This window comes from Pyrgilauda ruficollis, unplaced genomic scaffold, assembly GCF_017590135.1.
Source record: "Pyrgilauda ruficollis isolate IOZ18807 unplaced genomic scaffold, ASM1759013v1 scaffold79, whole genome shotgun sequence".
Lineage (NCBI taxonomy): Eukaryota > Metazoa > Chordata > Aves > Passeriformes > Passeridae > Pyrgilauda > Pyrgilauda ruficollis.
Window position 1 is genome coordinate 2,563,133 of NW_024529821.1, and position 19,260 is coordinate 2,582,392.

Consider the following 19,260-nt stretch of genomic DNA (forward strand, 5'->3'; position numbering starts at 1 on the left):
GCCCTGAGAGGTCAGCCTGGGAAGCATTGCTGTGATATGGGATCTCTTCTCAGCTATTTGAAGATCAATTCACAGGAGGAAACCATTTCATTGTCTTTGCTGCCAAACACAAAAATAGACCATTTAACTCGGCTCTTTCTTTTCCCATTCTTGTTAATTAATTGCCAAAAGTAAACATAGAGAAGGTAAAGACAAGCAAACACAACACATCCATTGAAGGGCTATCAACAAACACAAACACTGAGCAGAAGCAGTATTTCCCAATCCCCTCTAAATATTCCTCAAGGAACAGAGGCAATGGGATTTTCTCACCATCTCAAGTACTTCTATAACCTGCATTAAAGTCGCATCCAAAATCCCCCCAACCACACAAAACCTCTTGACTCAGTGCAGTACCCCGGTGGTGCTGGAGGCAGGGAAGGTGCTGCTGCACCTGCAGCTCACAGCTCTCACCTGCATTGGTGCAGAGGGGAGACTGAGGCACAGCCTTGAGTCCCACGGGATGCCAGGGCTGGCACAGGGCACCCAGCTGCCCTCGGAGCTGTGGAAGTAAAGGAAATGGAGATGCCAGTGCGCTCCCTCCTGCCAGAGCCCGTCCACACCAGCCCCAGGCAGCCAAGGGGCACTCACCAACTTCATCTCAAAGTCCTGGAAAAGCTGATGTCTCCCTCAGCAAGGCCAGAGATGTCCAAGTGCTCTGTCTCACAGAACAACAGAAGGTGTCCAGGAACGGTTCCTTATGCAAAGTCACATGCTGTGAATTACCTGAGGATGTCATTACTTTTTTCAGAGCTGTCACCTGCATTGCAGTTTCTTTCTAACTTTCTTGCTGCTATAGAAATAATGGTAATTTTAAAAAGGACATGGCACACTTGAAATGCTACTATGTTGTATATAAAAAAACCAGCCCTAAACCAAACAAAACCAACCCATGTAACATTTGTTACTTTTAGAATATTCTAGAAGTCTTTTCAGAGTGATGAGCCCATAGGGTGAGGAGAAAAGAATCAATGCCCACAGAACTGACTCCAGGTAAGTTCTTAACCTCTAAAATAAACACAGAAACCCCAAAACAACAAAAACAAAACACTCTCAACAAAGTAAAACCTACTTTAATTAAATTCATACATCATCCAGCATTTCTATGCAGAACAACTGTTTAGTCAAAAAGTAAATAGATATGTTTAATTCTCTTTCAAATGTCCACAAGAATCAAGAGCTACCAGTGCTCCTTGGAGAACAGGCAGTAGTTAAACCTCTCTTGCTGATGTTCAGGAACACTTTGTTACATCTTTTAACCAGCAGTTCCCTATTGCACATAACAAATTTGCTCTCCATTTAAGCACCTAAAAGCCTGGTACCTCATTAAATAAATTAAAACAAATCCAGTTTCTTCAGCAACCATCTTCAACATATATATCTCAGTAAAGCAACATTCCTGCAAGCTTTTAATAAATAGAGAGAGAAGATCAGTGACTGCATTGGTGTTCGGGGGAATGATCTTTCCCCATAAACTCTTGCTTCTCCAACCAGTTGGGGTTTTTGGTATGCATGCTTTAAAAAATCACTTTGTTTTGTATATTTAATGAAAACATCCCTTACATAAGTCAGTACATTTCACAGGGAAGGACTGATCTGAGACAGGAATTTCAGTGTAAGGCTGGAGGAGCTTCTTGCTGGAATCAAACAAAATTATGCCTCTCTGGGAGCTGAAGGCAAAGCCCCCGAGGGCGAGTGGGAGACTGTAACCAGCGAGGGATTCTCAGGCATGTTTGGAATTGGCCTAACCTTCCTCATTCTGAAGGGCTTCTTTTGTGTGTTAAGTCAGAGGAACAAAGCTGTGCAACCCTGAACATCTGGATGCTGCATCACAGCTGTCAGGTCTCCCCCAGCCTCCACAGCCCCACCCTTCCCTCGGCAGCAGCACAGACGCCAAGCAGCTCCCTGCAGTACAGTGATACCATGGTTGCTATTTACAGTAGAATTAATGCATCTGTGCCAGTAGGGCAGAGGTCATATGAAAAATATACACAATACACTCATTTTTTAGCCAGATTAGGATATATATATATAAAAATTTACTCTTCAAGTCCTAACTTTAAACAAAGAACAGTTCTGTCAGAGGTCTTCAAACCTCCTGAGGATAAGTTAGAGCACATTACCCTAACATATAAAAACAAATATTTACACCTCCATGAAGTACCAAAGAATTTTTAAAAATGCCTAGTAGCTCTCAGCGTGCAAAGTCAGCAGGAACTGATTATCCAGGATGTTCACTAACTGTAGAGACAGTCTTGGAGTCAAGCATTGAGAAGCAGAGTGCAAAAGACTCAGAAATTATTTTGGTCCATTTGTTTTCACTGTTGTTTCCTTTCTTGTTTTGGATCATTTCATAGAATCACAGAATGCGCTGAGCTGGAAGGGACCCATCAGGGTCAGAGTCCAACTGCTGGCCCTGTGTGGGCTCCCCAAGAACCACCCTGTGCCTGAGAGCATTGTCCCAGCGCTTCCTGAAGTTTGATTGGTCCATACCACAGAAACCCTTTACAAACACTTATCAAAGTAACCTTCAGCTTAGTGCAAATGCCAGAATCTCCTAGGACCTGTAATCCTTTCTGACAGTGTGAGCCATCCAGTTCACTTTAGTAGTCCAACTTTCCCGCAGAGCTTCATCAAACTTCTGCTTGAACTGTTTTAGCGCTTCTTCCTCACTCTTCCCTAAGGCCAGGGAGTCCTAAGGCAACAGGGAAACAAGGACTGTCAGGAATTTTAAAATGCACAGTTAAAGCCTCCTTTACCTTTCAACACAAGCCACAGTGTGTTTTGTTCTCCTTTGACACTTTTTGTGCTTACTACTCATTGAGCAATACATCAATTGGTTTAAATAATAAACCATCCTGGGTTTAAAGATAAAACTGGAAGAGAATGAAGCAAATAATTTTCACCTTTCCAGGTCTATGCTTGTGCATGAGCCAAGATGTAAAATACCCCTGAGGTGACTCCATTTAAGATGCACAGATCCTGAACTTATCCTCTGAGCACTAGGCCTGACTAAAGACCTTGTCCTATAGAGCTGAAAAAGAAAACTTCCTGGACTGTGTGAAAATCTTCATAGAAATGAAAAACAGTGAAAATGTATTAATCTTGGAATCAAAAAATCACATCCTGGAAAAATGCTGAGTCCTGCTGAGCTGTAGCTCTTACTGTACCTTGAGATACTGGATGTCCTTGACAGAGGTGAGCTCTGGCAGCCCTGCAGTCAGCATCAGTGCAAAGAGGGTAATAAATAGGTTGCCGTGCTTGCGCAGGATCAGGTAGGCTTCCTCACAATACTGCCGGAACCTGTGTGAGTGAGCAAGGAGAACAGCAGGGAGATCACACACTGGGAATGTCTGCAGCTGCTATCTGCTTAACTGGTATCTGCAATCTGTTATCTGTCTGACAAACACAGACTGTGCAACACAGCACAGAGAGACAGAGATGCCTGCAGAACCTGTTTGTGCATTCCCACAGACACATCCCACGTCTCTCCAGCGAGCCCCCAGTACGAAACACCGCCAGCTGCTCTTCAGAAAGAACAAAAGTGCCAGAGATGGTCCCACCTCCCTGAGAATTTGTTAGGTGAAATTTCCTGATGATCCCATAGGGTGGGCTACAGTGGAAAAGCCAAAGCTCTATAGCAATCCCTCTAATCTCTGTCATTTCTAATTCCTTCCATGGTCAAAACTGAGCCAGCTTCCAGGGCTGGTGGATCACGAGCACGTGGCTCCTTGTGGCCAAGCATCCAAGCAAGTCCATCACGGGGCAGCACAGTGAACATGCCCCGGTGGACAGGAAGGACAGGAGGGAGCCTCTTCCTAAGGGCAGTGCTTGAACAACAGTCTGGCAGCCCTGCCTGGAGACCAGAGCTGCTGCAGGCAGAGCTGAGCACAGCAGAACCTGCCACCTCCTGCTGCGGGAGATCAACTGCAGAGCTGCAGCTTCTGGTTCTGAAGTCATCTGTGGACATTCCAGCTCAGGGAGAGCAGTAGATAGCCCTGTAAATGCATGCTGGCACACTTCCACACAAGTGCAAATGAGCAAACCAGCCCCAGGTAGGTTCCGGTATGCTGGAAGTTATCTCAATTACAAACAGACCAAAGTAACACTCACCGACCAAATTTTTCAGTGTTCCCTGTTTTTCCTTGTTGAATAACATGAATGAAATCATAGGTGAGTATGAAAGGTACCCGTTCCCTTTTAATTCCAAACTTGGACTTGAAGTTTCCAAGAATATGCCCAAAATCTATATGAAAGAGCTAAAAAAACCCAAAACCAAACAAACAAACAAAAAACAAACAAACAAACAAAAACAACAACAACAAAGAAAAAACAAGTGAAAAATAATCTCTCCAGCGAAATGTGTCACTCCTCTAATATCTCTACAGGATGCAGGTATCAAGAAGAGTTAACTCCTAATGTGACTCTCCAAAACCCGTGGTTTCAACCCTTTGGGAGCATTTGGTCCTAAACCACTTCAAGATTTAAAGTCAGTAATAACATCCATACATTTCTGGGTGACCACTGCAGTAAAATATTCTCTCGGGTTTAAGATGCTGCTGCCACAGAGAGACAGCTTGGTGGCAGCATCAGACAAAAATGAGCCCAAGGATGAAACCATGAGGCTGAATATCATCACATCCAAGGCCTTCCCACACAAGGACAGAGGCAAAGGGAGCAGAGCTGAGTTAATCTGAAGGACCCTGTGGAAGCTTCCCCATGTTAGAATGGAGGTTAAGGGCATTCCAGCTTTCTTCTGAGAAGTACAAACTTAAAAAGAATACTGCAAAATGTCTGTAAAACTCTCCATTTTATAACCCTTGTTGATTTTCTAGGAAGAATAATTTCAATTAAATCAGACAAGTTACATTATAGGGTAACAATTAAGAAAGGACATGTCTAGGAGCTCCCCCAGGTTCTGAGTGCACAGCATTGTGCTGGTGCTGGGTTCCACACTGAGCATTTCTGCAAGGCTGAGCTGCACAGACTCACTACAGAGAAACCACACCGCTCCAAAATGCAGTTCGTGGATTTTTAAGGGTGGTCTTTTGCAAGATACCCTAAGACCACTTTTATTCAATGAATCTGAACCACCATAAGGCCTCTTGGATGTTCTGTAAAAGCTCTGCAGAACAGCCTCTCTCCATACAGAACTGCTGATGGACCAGGCTGTGCTCTGTCTTTCCCCCAACATTACATTTCCTTTCCTTGCAACTCTCTCCTACCCTAAGTGAACCATGGACATCAGTTCTAACCATGTGTGCCTTTCTTTTCACCAAGACACCAAAGAATTTACAAGTTCTCAAGAGAACTCTTCCACACCAAGGTCACCAAAGGCATTCTACCTACAGAAGGAATTTTTACCTGCCCATTTTTCCTGACCATGATATTGTCACTGTGTCTGTCACCAATTCCCAGCACATACGTAGCTACACAGTAGCCAGCACAAGACAGAGTAAATTCTTCAATGGCTCGATCCAAGTCCTCTCTGTAACCACAGAGAAAATTGTATTAGTGCACACTAATGTTATGCTTTGGCCTCAAAAAGGATTTTTGCTTGTTTAAACCAGAAGTACATTAGGATGCTGCAAAACCAGAATTACTTGAGAAAAACATACTGTAAAGGTAGCTGTGGAGATCAAGCAGATGGAAGGCAACATCAAGGCCTAAGACCCATCTAGTTTCCTTGGTTTTGTGCTGCCAAGTTTAATATAACTTACTCAACTGCACACAGCCAAAATGCCAGGCCCAAGGGTACCATGAATCTCAGGCAGAATTTGACATGCTAGAAAAACAATTAGCAAGAAACCACACCTTCCTTCAGAGTGAAAGAGAAACTTCAGAGGAATTTTGTAGCTTATATTATAGCTGAGAGAATAAGTGTAGAAATTACCCTAAATTGTATTCCTTCAGCCAGTTCAAGAGTGCGTCCTTGTTGAAGGCAGCAGCTGCAGCAACGTTGCTGCTGTTTAACTGAATGTCAGCAATGGTTTCTGAGCTAGAAACAGCCTCAATGAGGCCAGAGTGATCTCCAGTTGCTAAACAGCCATAGGGCAGTATCCTGCAAGGAAACACAGAACCATGTCAGAACCTAAAACTGTAAAATGCTTCTTTAGCGTATTCAATGTTTGGAGATGGCTGAATGCTCATGTGAACAGTAAACTCTCAAGGGGCAATATACAGGAATTGCTTGTAAAGGTTAAAGACCAGCAATACATTTCAAACGTTCATTTTTCCTATTTTGTATATAGATACACAGAAGAGAGACACTTTAAAAAGCCTAATTTTTCCTTTTTACCGGAACCGAGTTTCTTGTAACTTCCCAGGACGAGCCACAGAGGGAGCCCTGTGCCTGCATTTGTGAATTCCTGCCCGGACAGACCCTGACCTGCTCCAGTTCATTACCCATAAATTATTGCTGGAAATGCAAAAGAGCATCTTATCCTTTTCCACCATCTTCCTACTTCAAAGGAAAATGCTAGAAGTCCTTCTTAATATTAACATAAAGAATGTTTTCCAGCTCATACTAAACTGAAGCACAGAAACCTAATGGAAAACAGGAATACATCTCTTAACTGGCTTGGTATCTCAGAACACACCTGTGCATTCACACACTGTGACCAGTGAAAATATCTCTTACCATGTCAGTGCATTACAGTGAGACACAGTTAAAGATAAAAATCAAGCAGAGATGTGCATAAATATCTTTTCCCAATACATTTCCTCCCTCCAGATGCTTAAAAAGCTAAACAGAATGGCAACACCCCATGAGATGGGAGCTCAGCATTTGCAAGGGAAACTTACAGCAAACATTTCAAAGGCAATGCATCACAAATTGAGCTGTCTGCTCTTGTGCCAGGCAGCTCAGGCCAAGAATATGATCTCAGTTGTGGTCATGGTCCATGGCTAAGAGAATGAATACCAACAAAAATCTACACTGCAGCACACAGGTATAGACCAGCACTCACTGACTTACAGAGCTGTATAAAACAACTGCAGGACATGAAAATTGATGTATGTATCACCTTCAGACATACACACACACACACATATATATATAAAGCTTCACTGCTGGTGAAGCTGTAATTAGTATTTAGATATAAAACTATATATATTTATATACATATACATATATATATATATATAAACTTAACATAAGATATTAAATTTAATAGCTACAAGGCATAACCACAACTCTTAACTGACACAGCCTATTATTCCAAGCCATGGAAGAGAAATAAATAAAATTCCTTACAAAATTAAACACAACTTTTTTGCCTTATAGCTATCAGGGAACTGAGCAGTTCTCCACCAAAGGGATAACACAACTGGAGTGGTGCAAGTACTGATGCCTTGGAGTGGCTACCTAGAACAGAGGCTGGACAAGATTAAGAGAATAAAGTGGGTGTTTATTGAAAGCCTTCAATACCACCCTGGGCAGTCACAGCCTCCCAGAGGCTACGCCCAAGGTGGACAATGGGCACCAGTTTTTTCAGACAATTACAAGTTTGGTCCATCTACATATCAGGGGTTAATCCTCCAATTACAGCTTCAGCTAATGAAGTCATTTACTCCCAGTTTGCTCCCCCAATTCATTTTTGTTTGTACTTTTGGGGCCTGAGACAGTAAAGTATCCTTGGATCTCAGGCCCAGAGGAATTGTTCTGTCTGACCAAAATGTGAAGGCAGTAACTAACACTGTGTGTGGAGTTTGGAGTTATGCACTAATGCAGTACAGGATCTGAAAAATATGAAAGCTAAAATCCTAAGGCATCAGAAGCAGTACAGATATAGACTGGGATTCTTCCCTACTGGCAACAAAGTGCACTGAAAACCAGAGGGTATTTCAAGAGCACTCAACTTCACAACAACAGCCGAAGTGCAGGCTTGGAACCTTCTTCCCGTTTCTGTCCGGAGCCCTGCCCAGTCCCAGCCCTGTCCCCAGAGCAGAGCTCTCCAGGAGCTGGGATGGTGGCTGGGATTGCCTCTGGGCATGGGGAAGCTCTGCCCATCCTTATCACCACACCACAAACGGCAGCCAAAGCCGGCCAGGTTAAAGTGCACACTGGCCTCCTTCCATGGCACTGCAACCCACCCCGCTCGCGGCCGAGCCGGGCACACGGCCAACAACTTCCCCTCCAAAAGCAGGCAATGATGAAAGCCTGCAGCCCCTGGAGGGCTGTGTGCTTACAACTGCAGGAAAAAACATCCTTGTCAGAGAGACAGTTTGACAGGAGTCAAGTTAGGGACAAATCCTCTGGGCCCTTTCCATCTCATCCTGGTCTTTCTGACTTCAGCATCTGTCAGCAGGATATGCTCTCTGCTTTTTAAAGCCAGCAAAAGCCATGGCCAGATCAATACTGAAATCCTGGGTAGGACAGAAAATTCTCTTCACTCATTTAAAACAGTTCTTTATTTCAGGTGTTAAATTCACCAAACCAGTGCCCTTCCAAACACAAAATACTGGTGATTTATCAACACATTCTCTGTAACTTCAGGTCCAACAGTTTGAAAATGAAGACATGTTAAAGAGTTGTAACAAATACATTTTCCAGAATGTGTGTGAACTCTGATTTCACTCATAGACAGCCATGTAACCTCAGATCTCACACATGTAAGGGAGACGAAAACTGAAAACCTACTATAGACAGGCACTGAAACAAAAAAGTGTTTTGGAGGATGTCCTGCATCTGGTCAAAAAGTAGCCAAGTATTAAAATACTTTTATGACAATTTACCACAGCAAAGATGACTTGGCATAGATCAAACTCCTCAAATTCATGATTTTCTGTTGCTGTTACTTTGCTCATTTCTCCACTAACACAACTTTCATGCTATAAAAGAGCTAAAGGAACCCAAACACTTTCTGACACAAAGGTTTTCCTGAGAGGTGCAGCACCACAGGCACCACAGCATCCTTGGGAATACAGACATTGTGCTCCTCTGCTGTGACATGTATTTGTAATAGGCCTAGATCTACTTCCTGCTCAGTGTTCAGGTACAAGTTTCTCTTAGAAATTAAGGCGTGGGGATTAACTAAAAAATATACTTTTTGTTTTGTTCATTTCTCTCTGTTACTTGGATGATGTTTGAGGTGAACTGACCAAAGGCAGACTCCTCTAAGTGTCAGTGTTTGTCTCGCTGCTGGTCCTGTTCTGGGAAGCAGATCCACCCTCTGCCCCAGGCTTTCCTCAGCTGTGCCCACACAGGGAGAGCCCAGGATGAAGGATTCACAGGAGCATATAGTGCCATCCTCCTGCACACAAGTGTCCCCTCTGATACATCCCCTGCCCTGTTTGTCACCCACAAGACAAATCAGTTGGCAGTTAAACAAACAAGCAAACATTTCTCCTCCTTCAGCTCTCAAAAAATCAATATATATTTGGCATTCCTCTCTAGAGTTGAGAAATCCCACCGGGAACATAGTGCTTGCTTTAGACACAGACTGAGCTTAGGTTTCATTTTCACTCACTGCTAGAGAGCTGAGTGTGGACTGCAGTGCAATTAGAAGGGAACTGATCCTGTCCCCAGCTCAGTGGTGCACTGGCTGCCATTTGATCCATGTGTCATGGAAGCTGGACAATGCTTGTGACAAAACAGGACTGATGGGGAGCAGCAGCAGCCAGAGCTGCTCTGACACTGCTGGCTTGAGTGAAGCCCTGCTTTTACTTGGATGGAGTTACTAGACTCTCCACAGTGGATAGAAGTTGAAAAGTGCAAAATCCATTGTGCATCCACAAATGGAAATAACTTCAGGGAAACTAAGGATGATGCAGGGCAGCAAGCAAGGACTGCACTCTTTGGTATGGGCACATGGCACTGTATTTTCAGGAAAGCAGCTCTTTGACAATACATTTTCAGCTGATACCATGCTTCTCACCCAAGCAAAAAGTAACCACAGAGTTCTGACTCACGAACATGGCAAAGAACTCACTCCACCACTGCTGGTTCATGGATTCTGGAATTGTCTCTTCTTGAGAGAGATGTATGCTATAAACACAGGGATGCCAAAGCCTCACCCTCCTGGCTGTGCCCTCATGCTCTGGGGTTCTGAGTGCTGTTTTGGCCAATTCTCTTCTCAAGGAAGGTCATTTCAGAGCCTTCTCTTGGCAAGTGCCCAATTACTCTCTTTGACAGACTCTGAACTGTAACCCTGCCTCAATCCCAGGATTTTATTTCATAATGGTAACTATGACAGGATGAATGGAAGGAAGATGCTCCCAGTTAAGCAAACAAATTGAAGAGGCCAAATATAGAACTTCAATTCTCACTAGGAACTTCCCCTTTCTACTTTTTTTTTATTCACAGAGTTTTAAGAAAAATCTTGGACATCAGAGCTACTTTTTGGTTTTCCTTTGTTGCATTTAAAAAAAAAAAAAAACTTAGTCAGGAAAAGCATATTTGATGACTCTCATCACTATTCCTGTTTGCTAGGCATGGTGTGTGGCCCAGGCTGGAACCACAAACAGCCTCTGGCAAGGCAGCTACTGAGGAATGCTGCATCTGGGATTCCACAGCTGCCAGAGGCTGTCCTTGCCCCCAAATGCTGGATCAGCCTCCTCAAAGTCAATTTATAATGACATAAATGACCTAAGGTTTCCTCAAGTCAGTGTTCAACTTCACACACACTCAACCATCTCATCAGAACTATATCTTTCCAGAAACAATTTGTAATTCACATTTCCACCTTTCCTTAAGCATTCCAAGTAACAAATTGATAATTTTACTTACCTGTGCTGATGTTACATGCCTTATGTAGTGCCCACTACTATACTTGAACCATAAAAATTTGAAAAGAGCCCCAAGAATCTAAATTAAGTATTTCAGGCAATATTTAAATATAAGTACTTCTAGACTTGTAAACAAAATTTAAACACAGAGGATTACAGCTCTTGAAACAGGCATACAAAATTTAATTTATGGCTAAAAATGGTTTCTAATAATATGACACCCAGTACCTTCTTTAGGACTACTTTCCTAAAGTGCAATTAGAATTTGTGAATTATGTTACCTAAAACTGGTTCATAAATTTGGGTGGAAAGGTTTCCCATGTACTAGAGGGCTGTGTTATAATGACTGATACTGTTGCTCTTAGGAATACTCCAGTATTCATTAAAAAAAAAGTCACATTTACCTTATCAAGGACACAAAAGCAAGACAGCTGCTTTGCAAGACTTTGGAAGATACAAAGATATTTCCAGTTGGAAAAATGCATTCTGGTATCCAAGCAGTGTTTTACTAACAAGAGAAAGTGACTTCAGAGTTGCAGATGTTCCCAGGGGCTGTAAGTGCTGGTGTGAGCAGCAATGAGAGCTCTGCTCCCAGCAGGAAGGAGCAGAGGTAACGCTTCCCACAGCCTGCTCACCTTGGCCATGACAGCTGGAGCCTCTGGGCACCCCGAAAGTTGTGCAGAAAAAGGACAGTGGGGCAGGTGCTAAACCCAGGAAAGCTTTATTTCTCAAAGCAGACCCTCCATCCAAAGAAAGCAGCCCTCGGGAGCTCCTTACCGGAGATCCAGGCCAGCCTCTTTCCACAGAATGTCCATCAAGCGCAGAATCTGCAGCGTCAGCATGTCCTGCCGGAGATCTGCAACGAGAGGTGACACCACTGCTTCCACTCCTCAAACCTCCTCAAGTTCCCAAGGCCTTCAGAAAAAGGCATCTAAAAATACTCACTCAGCCTAAGGGTTAAAGTGGTATTAATCATAATTACATCCTGACTGGCAGTGTCTATGCCTTGAAACTCAATCAGAAGATGCTTAATTTGTTTACTGATGTCAGAGTTATTCATGTTTACTTTATGGCAATACAGAATAATACCAAATAACTCAAGAGCAAACATGCCAGTGAAGAAGGAAAAGGAAAAATGGAAAGTTTCTAGCATTGCTTACCATCACCATTTTTAAAGATGATCCCTACAAGATCTCCTCCAAACATTTTGTTGTTGTACACTATCCAGAGAGGCTTCATTTTAGAATCCATATATCTACACTTCTCAACACTGGAAGAAAACATGACAGAAGTCTTAGTCAAACAGGAATAATTCACCTGAAAATATCTAAATGTGGTTCAGAACATAAGAGAACAGGTAGACTTCCAGTCTGGAAGTACTTAAATGCTCTGACTGCTTTCATTCTGCTGCTATGTCAAGAGCATTCACCAAGCTACGAACACATTTGTTACATGTGGAATGTATTTGATACTGACTGGTGAATGTATCTCTACTGCTTAAATCAAGCACCTGCATTTTCTGAGAAAATTGTTTTCTTTATATACTTTCCCTTGAATTTTTAGACTTTACATTTAAGTGCTGTGGAAAGTTTTGTAGCCTTTGTGCTTATTGTTAAAAACAGAAGCCAGGAATGCAGTTGAATTCACTTTTAGGCTTACATTTAAATATGTTTAGACATGGTAATGCATTGACTAAGACAGTATTAAGTTTCATGGTGGATCACACAAATCTTCTAATTTAACTGATACCTTAACCTCAGAAGATGCCCAGCAGAGCTTCTGTCACTACAGAAGGTCCCTGTGGCAACATGTGCTGAACAATGCAGCCAGAGGAAGTTCAGACACAGATGTGTTCCTCTTCTACTGTTTCCATGCAAAGCCATGGTGAAATTGTGCTCATTCTTTACTTACTGCAGTTCTGAGAGTATAACAGAAGGATTCAGAGGAGACTGGAGGTCAGAAAGGGCTTCTCTGTAAGCATTTTGTTTCAAACACGTGTGCATTGCATCTTTGCCTTTTGCTTTGCTTTGCTTCATGGCATTCAGCTTAATTAGACTATTTAAAGTCTTCATTTTATTGAGAGCTTCCACCTGAAAGAGATATTTTATCATTAAAAGTTATTGCTCTGATTTGAGATGTAACAATGTGAAATCCCATTTCACAACAAAACCAAGTATTAAATAATTCTACAACTTCGTAAAAATGGAAATAATGGATGGAAATTAAGTTGCTCATGTTTCAGAAATACCATTTTCATAATTAACAGAGACACTGATGAGATGAAAGCTCCTAAGCTTTGAGTCACTTTTAAAAGCATTACTTAACATTTCCAAAAAAATGAATGAGGCATTTTAATGTATGACACATTAACACAAATTCCTTCTTCAAAGTACAGTTTTTAGTTCCCTATTTCAACAAAGCACATAACACAGGTGCCCCCTAGGCATACAGAAGTAACAGAAATATTGATTATTTCAGCCTCTAACAAACTGAGACATCGCTGGAGATGAGCTATGGATGCATATACTTAATTGTTCACATTAAGTTGCATCCAACAAGGAATGGCCATGTGACCACTTGCAGACAATTTTCACATAACAAAGTCTTAAATGTGTCTCATTAAAATCCTGCTTAAGTCAGGCAGAACACAAAAGCTTTAATTGGCTACAGTGTTCAAAACAGCATCTCAACTAAGCAAAGTTTTTACCTTAGAAGTGTGTAAAAAGTCAAGGCAATTATTTGCAGTAATACAGGTGGGTTTAACTCCTTTTCCCCCTTCTGTTTTGCAAAGTTTTTTACTGTTCAAAAATCTCTAAGGAAATTGGTGATGTAAATGTGTAACACTGAAAGAGCAGAGCCTTTGACAAACCTAGATAGCACACACAGCAAATACAACTTCTACACCTAAGCAACTTTTTGACCAAATAGTTCTAACAATGAGCTGTGTTTGCACCAGTAAGGTGCTGAGCAATACACACATTCTGTAGCAAACAGCAGTACTGTAACAATTATTAAAGCTCTTTTCTATACAAGGAAGCTTCAGCCTGACTTAGAAGGTGCTGAGTCAAAACTCACCCCTCCCACAGCCTGAACCCTGCCAGGCAGGATGCTGTGGAAATTGTATGGAGTTTGATTATAAAACTGGGCAGTGGAGAGCTGCCAGGTCAGCCATCTGTCAAAACCAAAAGGGCTCTGCTTTTCCACTATTCTAGGAGCTGTACAAACATCAGTGACAAGGGAACAAAATGGAACCTGTGTTGTACAAACAGGAACTTTTTGAAGTATTTCTACTTTGAATTTCTTCCGTGTTTGCACAGTTGGGAATTTTCTTGCCCCTTCTTTGACTGTACTGACATTTGCTTCCTGTAAAGTGCACAAAAACTTTACTGACCTTACATCTATTGCTTAAAGCATTTCGCCACCTACTCTTTTCATGATTTTGACAATGCTAATGAGCACACATGGAAGAGATGGTCTTTTCCACGTCCTGTGAACTGCAGCAATGGAGCACAACAGAACATCCCAGTTCCAAATGCTCCCAAAGCAGTTTCTGTGCAGACAAACACCACCATCAGTTACTCATCCACTGAGTGAATCTGTGGTCTGATACAGTAAATACTTTAACTCCAAAGAGAGACCATTTTCCAAATATTTTTAAGATCACAATCTAAATTAACTCACTAAAACCACATTAGATACTTCAAACACTATTTGTGAGTGTCTCTTAATGACATGGTGATACAATTATTAGTGCTTTCAAAAGCAAACCTCTTGTACTTATTAGGGTATTTAAAAGCAAACATATCTCTCCTTTGTTCTCTCTTTGTGTGTGTGTGTGTGTGTGTGTGTGTGTGTGTGTGTGTAAATGAGAGACCTATATTAACACTAAAATGAGTATTTGGGTAATTTGCAACATCTTTTAACCAAAGCAAAAGCTGCAGAAGTAGTCCTGGAGTAACCTAGGTAAAATTTAGAACAAGCTACTCTTAACAGGGAGAAAAACTTGAAATGTACAGAAGCCCTTCTTCAGTTAATCCAGAGTCTCTCGTGTCCAGAATACACAGACAGTGCTGAAGGTGTCTCACAGGTCTTAGAGCACTGTAAAACCAGCTCCCTGAGGCCCCACAGCCCTGGCTGCCTTCTGTGCCATGGAGGCTGCTCCATCACTCAGCCCCTTTAATTACCTGTCTCACTCATGCCTCCTTCTCCTCCACGCTGCCCAACTTTGTCAAGGCAGCCAATACCCCCCACAAGAGCAATGGAGTAAGGATGGGGGTTCCAGGCTTGGACAGATCAGGATGACAGGAAAGGGAAGGGAAGGGAAGTCACTACCTGTTTAGCCAGCACCTTCATGTGAGCCACACTGCCCCTGCAATAAGCCTCCAGTATCAGACCGAACTGCACCGACACAGCGGGGATGTGAACCTCCGACCTGCCGGGGGGAAAGCTGCTCATCAGAGCACAGCATTCACACAACTGCATCCTTCCAGTCCCTCAAAAACCCAAAACAAACACAAAAAACCCCCAAAACAAACAGTAAAACACCTCATGGTTGTATCAAACATTAAAACACCTCATGGTGATGTAGCTGAAACAAGCCAGATTTCCTGTGAGATGCAGAGCCCCTCTGTGCTGGAGACGATGAGGACAGGCCAGTTTGGATGCAGGATCCTCGTTTCAAGCCCAGGACTACTCTGGGGGCAGCAGGGCTCGTGCCAAGAGGTGGTGACTGAAAACCTGCTTCAGGACCCCTTTTTATTCAGAGCAGCTCTGAGAAGTCACCGACTTTAAATCACACATTCTCCATTCTTTGTAAAGGAAAAGCCCAATTTTCCTGAAGGAGAACACTTTGAAACAAACCACTGAACTTTGTATCAGAGCCAATTATCCTCCAAAACACTTTCAGGTAACACTTGCTCTTTTTAACTAGAAATATTAAAATTAATTGTGCTCTAAAGACAGAATCAACCTATCCAACTTATTCCAGTCCATTCTACAAGGCTTCTGCCATTCATGAAACTGCTCATCAAAAGCAGTAAGAATATACAGAACAGCTTTTATTTTCTGTTAGACTTGCAACAATAATAATTTTCCCCAACTGTGAGGTATAAATATTGTGCTTTTACTGCACCCACAGTCAAAACAAACACTAGGGGTATTTACAAACCTAACTCATCAGGTAGTCAGAGTTAAATGTAGTTTGGAATACTTTCATCCAAGGGTACATTACAGACCACTCTAATTTATTGTTAATGAGAGGTCTGATCTATAGATGCCAAAGATAAAGACATGAAGAGGAGTTGTGGGGCACTATGATTATGACTCATTTAGAAAAATCCTCAAGAAATCATACTTGGAAGCCCAATCATGCTCAATAGTTTCAGAAAGATGAAAGGAAAACCTCCTACCTCAGGTGCCAGAACAACATCTGTCCTATCCTGCGATTGCCGAGTGCTCTTTCCAGGAGAAACCTGGAGAGTGCACAATCCAGAAAAGGCTCATACTTCAGGACTTGCACAAGTTGGAGAAGATACTGAGAGAGTTCTTCATCACTAGAATGAGGTACATAAAAGATTAGTGATACTTTAGAAATTCAAGTGCATATGACAAACCCAGCAATGGCAGGATTTGGTTTAATATCAAGAGTGTCTCCCTATTTTTCCATCACACAAAGAAGGACAACACACAACTTAGTGCAACTTCCAGATGGAAATAATTCCAGATGCATTCTTAGGATGGAATTCTAAGCAGCTAAATTCCTTGTTTGGATTTGAAAAGAAGTCAAAATAATTTATTTTTTTTACCCCAAAAGTCTATCCTTGACCATTAAAAATTAATCACTAAACTATTCACCACAGAGAATTCAGAATTCAAGGACAGGAAATGAGCAGTAATGATAACGTGACACAAGTTCTGCCCTAGGTTACAGAGGAGAGCAAATGAAATGCAATACGGAAAGAACTGCAGAGAATGAAGAAATCTGTGAATCAAAACCAAATCAGTAATTCTCTGATTATTTACTGCATGCTACAGCTCATATTCCTATTAAATGGTACAGCAGAGTGGCTGGGTGCCAGGTGTTACAGTACTTGACTCCAGGAATATTCCTCCCTTTGTTACTAAAATGTTTCTCTCAGAGTATCTCAGTCTCCTTTGCCCAAGAAAGGGATGAACACTCAGTCCTCTCTGGGACAAAGGTGCAGGGGTGCTCTCCTTGCAACATGGAAAATAATCATCATTTCCTACAAGGTGGCAGAAGAAGGTGGTTTTATTTAACTGCCAGTGACACTACCCAGAATTCAGACTGCTTTATTTGGCCAGCTATCCATGACAGGCAGTGTGTTCATCTCTTTCCGCTTGAGGTTCTTTTATCCTGTGAGCAAAAAAAACGAAGTTTGGCACCCCAGAAACCCTCACCTACCTCATCTGCTTCAAACAGCCCACTGCATATTCCCTGACATACTGGTCAGGGTAGTTGAAATCCAGCAGCTCCAAAGCCTCCCTGGGCAGCAGCTTGGGCCAGATCTGCAGGAGGGCCTGGAGCTGTTCCAAAAAAAAGGCGACAGGTAAGGACACGGGTGGGTCTCACTGCTCATAAAGGCACTCCAATGAACAGAAGATGGTGACCAGCTGCCATGGGATGGGGGTGCAAAAAGGAGAGAAATATTTTGGGTAACTGGGCCCACTTCTGATTAAGTTTCTTACTCTTTAAAATGATGCAGATTATTTTTAGTCTGACAAACATGCTTCTTCACATGCAGACACAATGCACAGTAAACAAAAATTAGGTAACAACAGATATTCAATAAAAATAAGATGTTTTGTAAGTGCTCTCGTAAATATATAACCATTTTGGTAACAGTGGACGTTTTCTACTAAGGATAAAAGAAAGGGTTTTGTTGAGAGAGAGCTTTCTTTACCAAAAATATTTGACAGCCTCAACTGATGGAGCCTTTTTGAACATTCACTGTGAATAGTAATGAGCTTAAATTGAAAAAAACCCAAACAAAAACAAAACAAAAGAGTCAGGTTAGATATTAAAACAAATAAAGAATCTCTAGACTGATGACAATAATGTGCTGGAAAAAATTACAGAATACAGTGATGCGTAACTTTGAACTACCAAAAAGAACAACATTTAGAGGCCTCACAAAATAAAATTATCTTATTGCATTGTTATGAAGCTCACAGCTACCTGCTGAGAGAAATATGTATAGAGTTGTATCACTGAAACAGTACACTATGGATACAAATAAACACTTTAATGCACATTAATATAAATGCATATTAGTATAAATTCATTGTATCAACAGCACAAGATGTTCCTTTCTGCAGGAACAAGTCATGATAATAATAATACCCTCCCCGACAAATTAGGTAACACAAGTTATTTTATATTTCAACAGCACTTACAAAATCTGAATAATTAGGATGATCTTGTTTTTCTCCTGATTTCATAATGACTTTACAACAGTGAAGAACCTTTATTTCTACTCTGTCACACATCAGCTCCTGCTTCCAGTTCCAGTAGGACAAACACAAGTTCACATTCTCAGCCCACATTTAACAGGCATGTTCGTAACATCATTTATACACCTTAGGAGCAGATTGTGAACTGAGTCATCATTTTTGTGAAATCCAGAGGTAAGAAATGGACATGAATCACAGCACAAAGCCAGGGCTGTGCTGAAACTCCACAAGTGGAGGAAAGGACCAGCTAAGCTGTTTCCATGGGCAAATACAGGTATGGACACATGATGTAAACTACAACTAAAGCTGTTTTAAAAATAGATGTCACATTCCCACAGAAAAATACACTCAAAAATACACTTCAAAATCTACTGACCCAGCAAGGGTCAGTGATGCCAGTCCTGACTGCAGCCACTAACATTTCCATAGCAGGAACACTGGCACTGAAACTCTGCAGGAACACTAACCCTAAGCACATATTTAATACACAAGACAGACACTGAAAATGCAAACAGCAGCTCTGCTTGTCAGACAGTCACAGACTCCAAAACAAAACTATCCAAATTTCTACACAATCTACTGTAAATCAGGTGCAGAACCAGCAAAAATATAGAGCTATTTTGTTAATACTGAATGATTGAAATGGAAAACCTGAAATAGTCTGAAAAGATGAGCTCACGTGGCCCCACAAGCCTCATACATCAGGCAGTGAAAGTCATGATCCATATGATTTTTTTCCAGTAAATGTACATTTACTGGGAAGATGATTTGAAAATACAGAGCTGCTCCCTTCGCTGAAATCATTGCACAGGTGGTTACAATGAGAATGAACAATGCATGTTTCAGAGAACACTTGAATTTGGCATTGGTGTATCAATATTTTCTTCTGTAAAGAAATAACCACAATTTCTTCCCTAAGAAGACTATATGAGACAATACAATTAAGTACAGGCCAATGTTTTTATTCCAGTTATTTCAATTGTCCTTTCTCTACTTCTCATTAATGATGGTGTCACTTCACTG

The 19,260-nt window shown here is 41.7% G+C and overlaps 1 protein-coding gene across 5 annotated transcripts in view; it reads right to left on the bottom strand.

The window, feature by feature from the left end:
* Positions 1-773: 773 nt before the first annotated feature.
* Positions 774-19,260, bottom strand: part of PIK3CB (phosphatidylinositol-4,5-bisphosphate 3-kinase catalytic subunit beta) — an 87,750-nt gene continuing 69,263 nt past the window's right edge. For all 5 annotated transcript variants that reach the window (XM_041486963.1, XM_041486960.1, XM_041486965.1 and 2 more), the window contains 11 exons: positions 17,189-17,310; positions 16,176-16,319; positions 15,100-15,199; positions 12,679-12,857; positions 11,928-12,037; positions 11,545-11,623; positions 5,933-6,100; positions 5,404-5,527; positions 4,153-4,298; positions 3,210-3,342; positions 774-2,734 (listed from right to left, as the gene is read on the bottom strand). In XM_041486963.1, the coding sequence (XP_041342897.1) occupies positions 2,597-2,734; positions 3,210-3,342; positions 4,153-4,298; positions 5,404-5,527; positions 5,933-6,100; positions 11,545-11,623; positions 11,928-12,037; positions 12,679-12,857; positions 15,100-15,199; positions 16,176-16,319; positions 17,189-17,310 (1,443 nt within the window). In that variant the 3' untranslated portion in view covers positions 774-2,596. The remainder of the gene's footprint in view (positions 2,735-3,209; positions 3,343-4,152; positions 4,299-5,403; positions 5,528-5,932; positions 6,101-11,544; positions 11,624-11,927; positions 12,038-12,678; positions 12,858-15,099; positions 15,200-16,175; positions 16,320-17,188; positions 17,311-19,260) is intronic.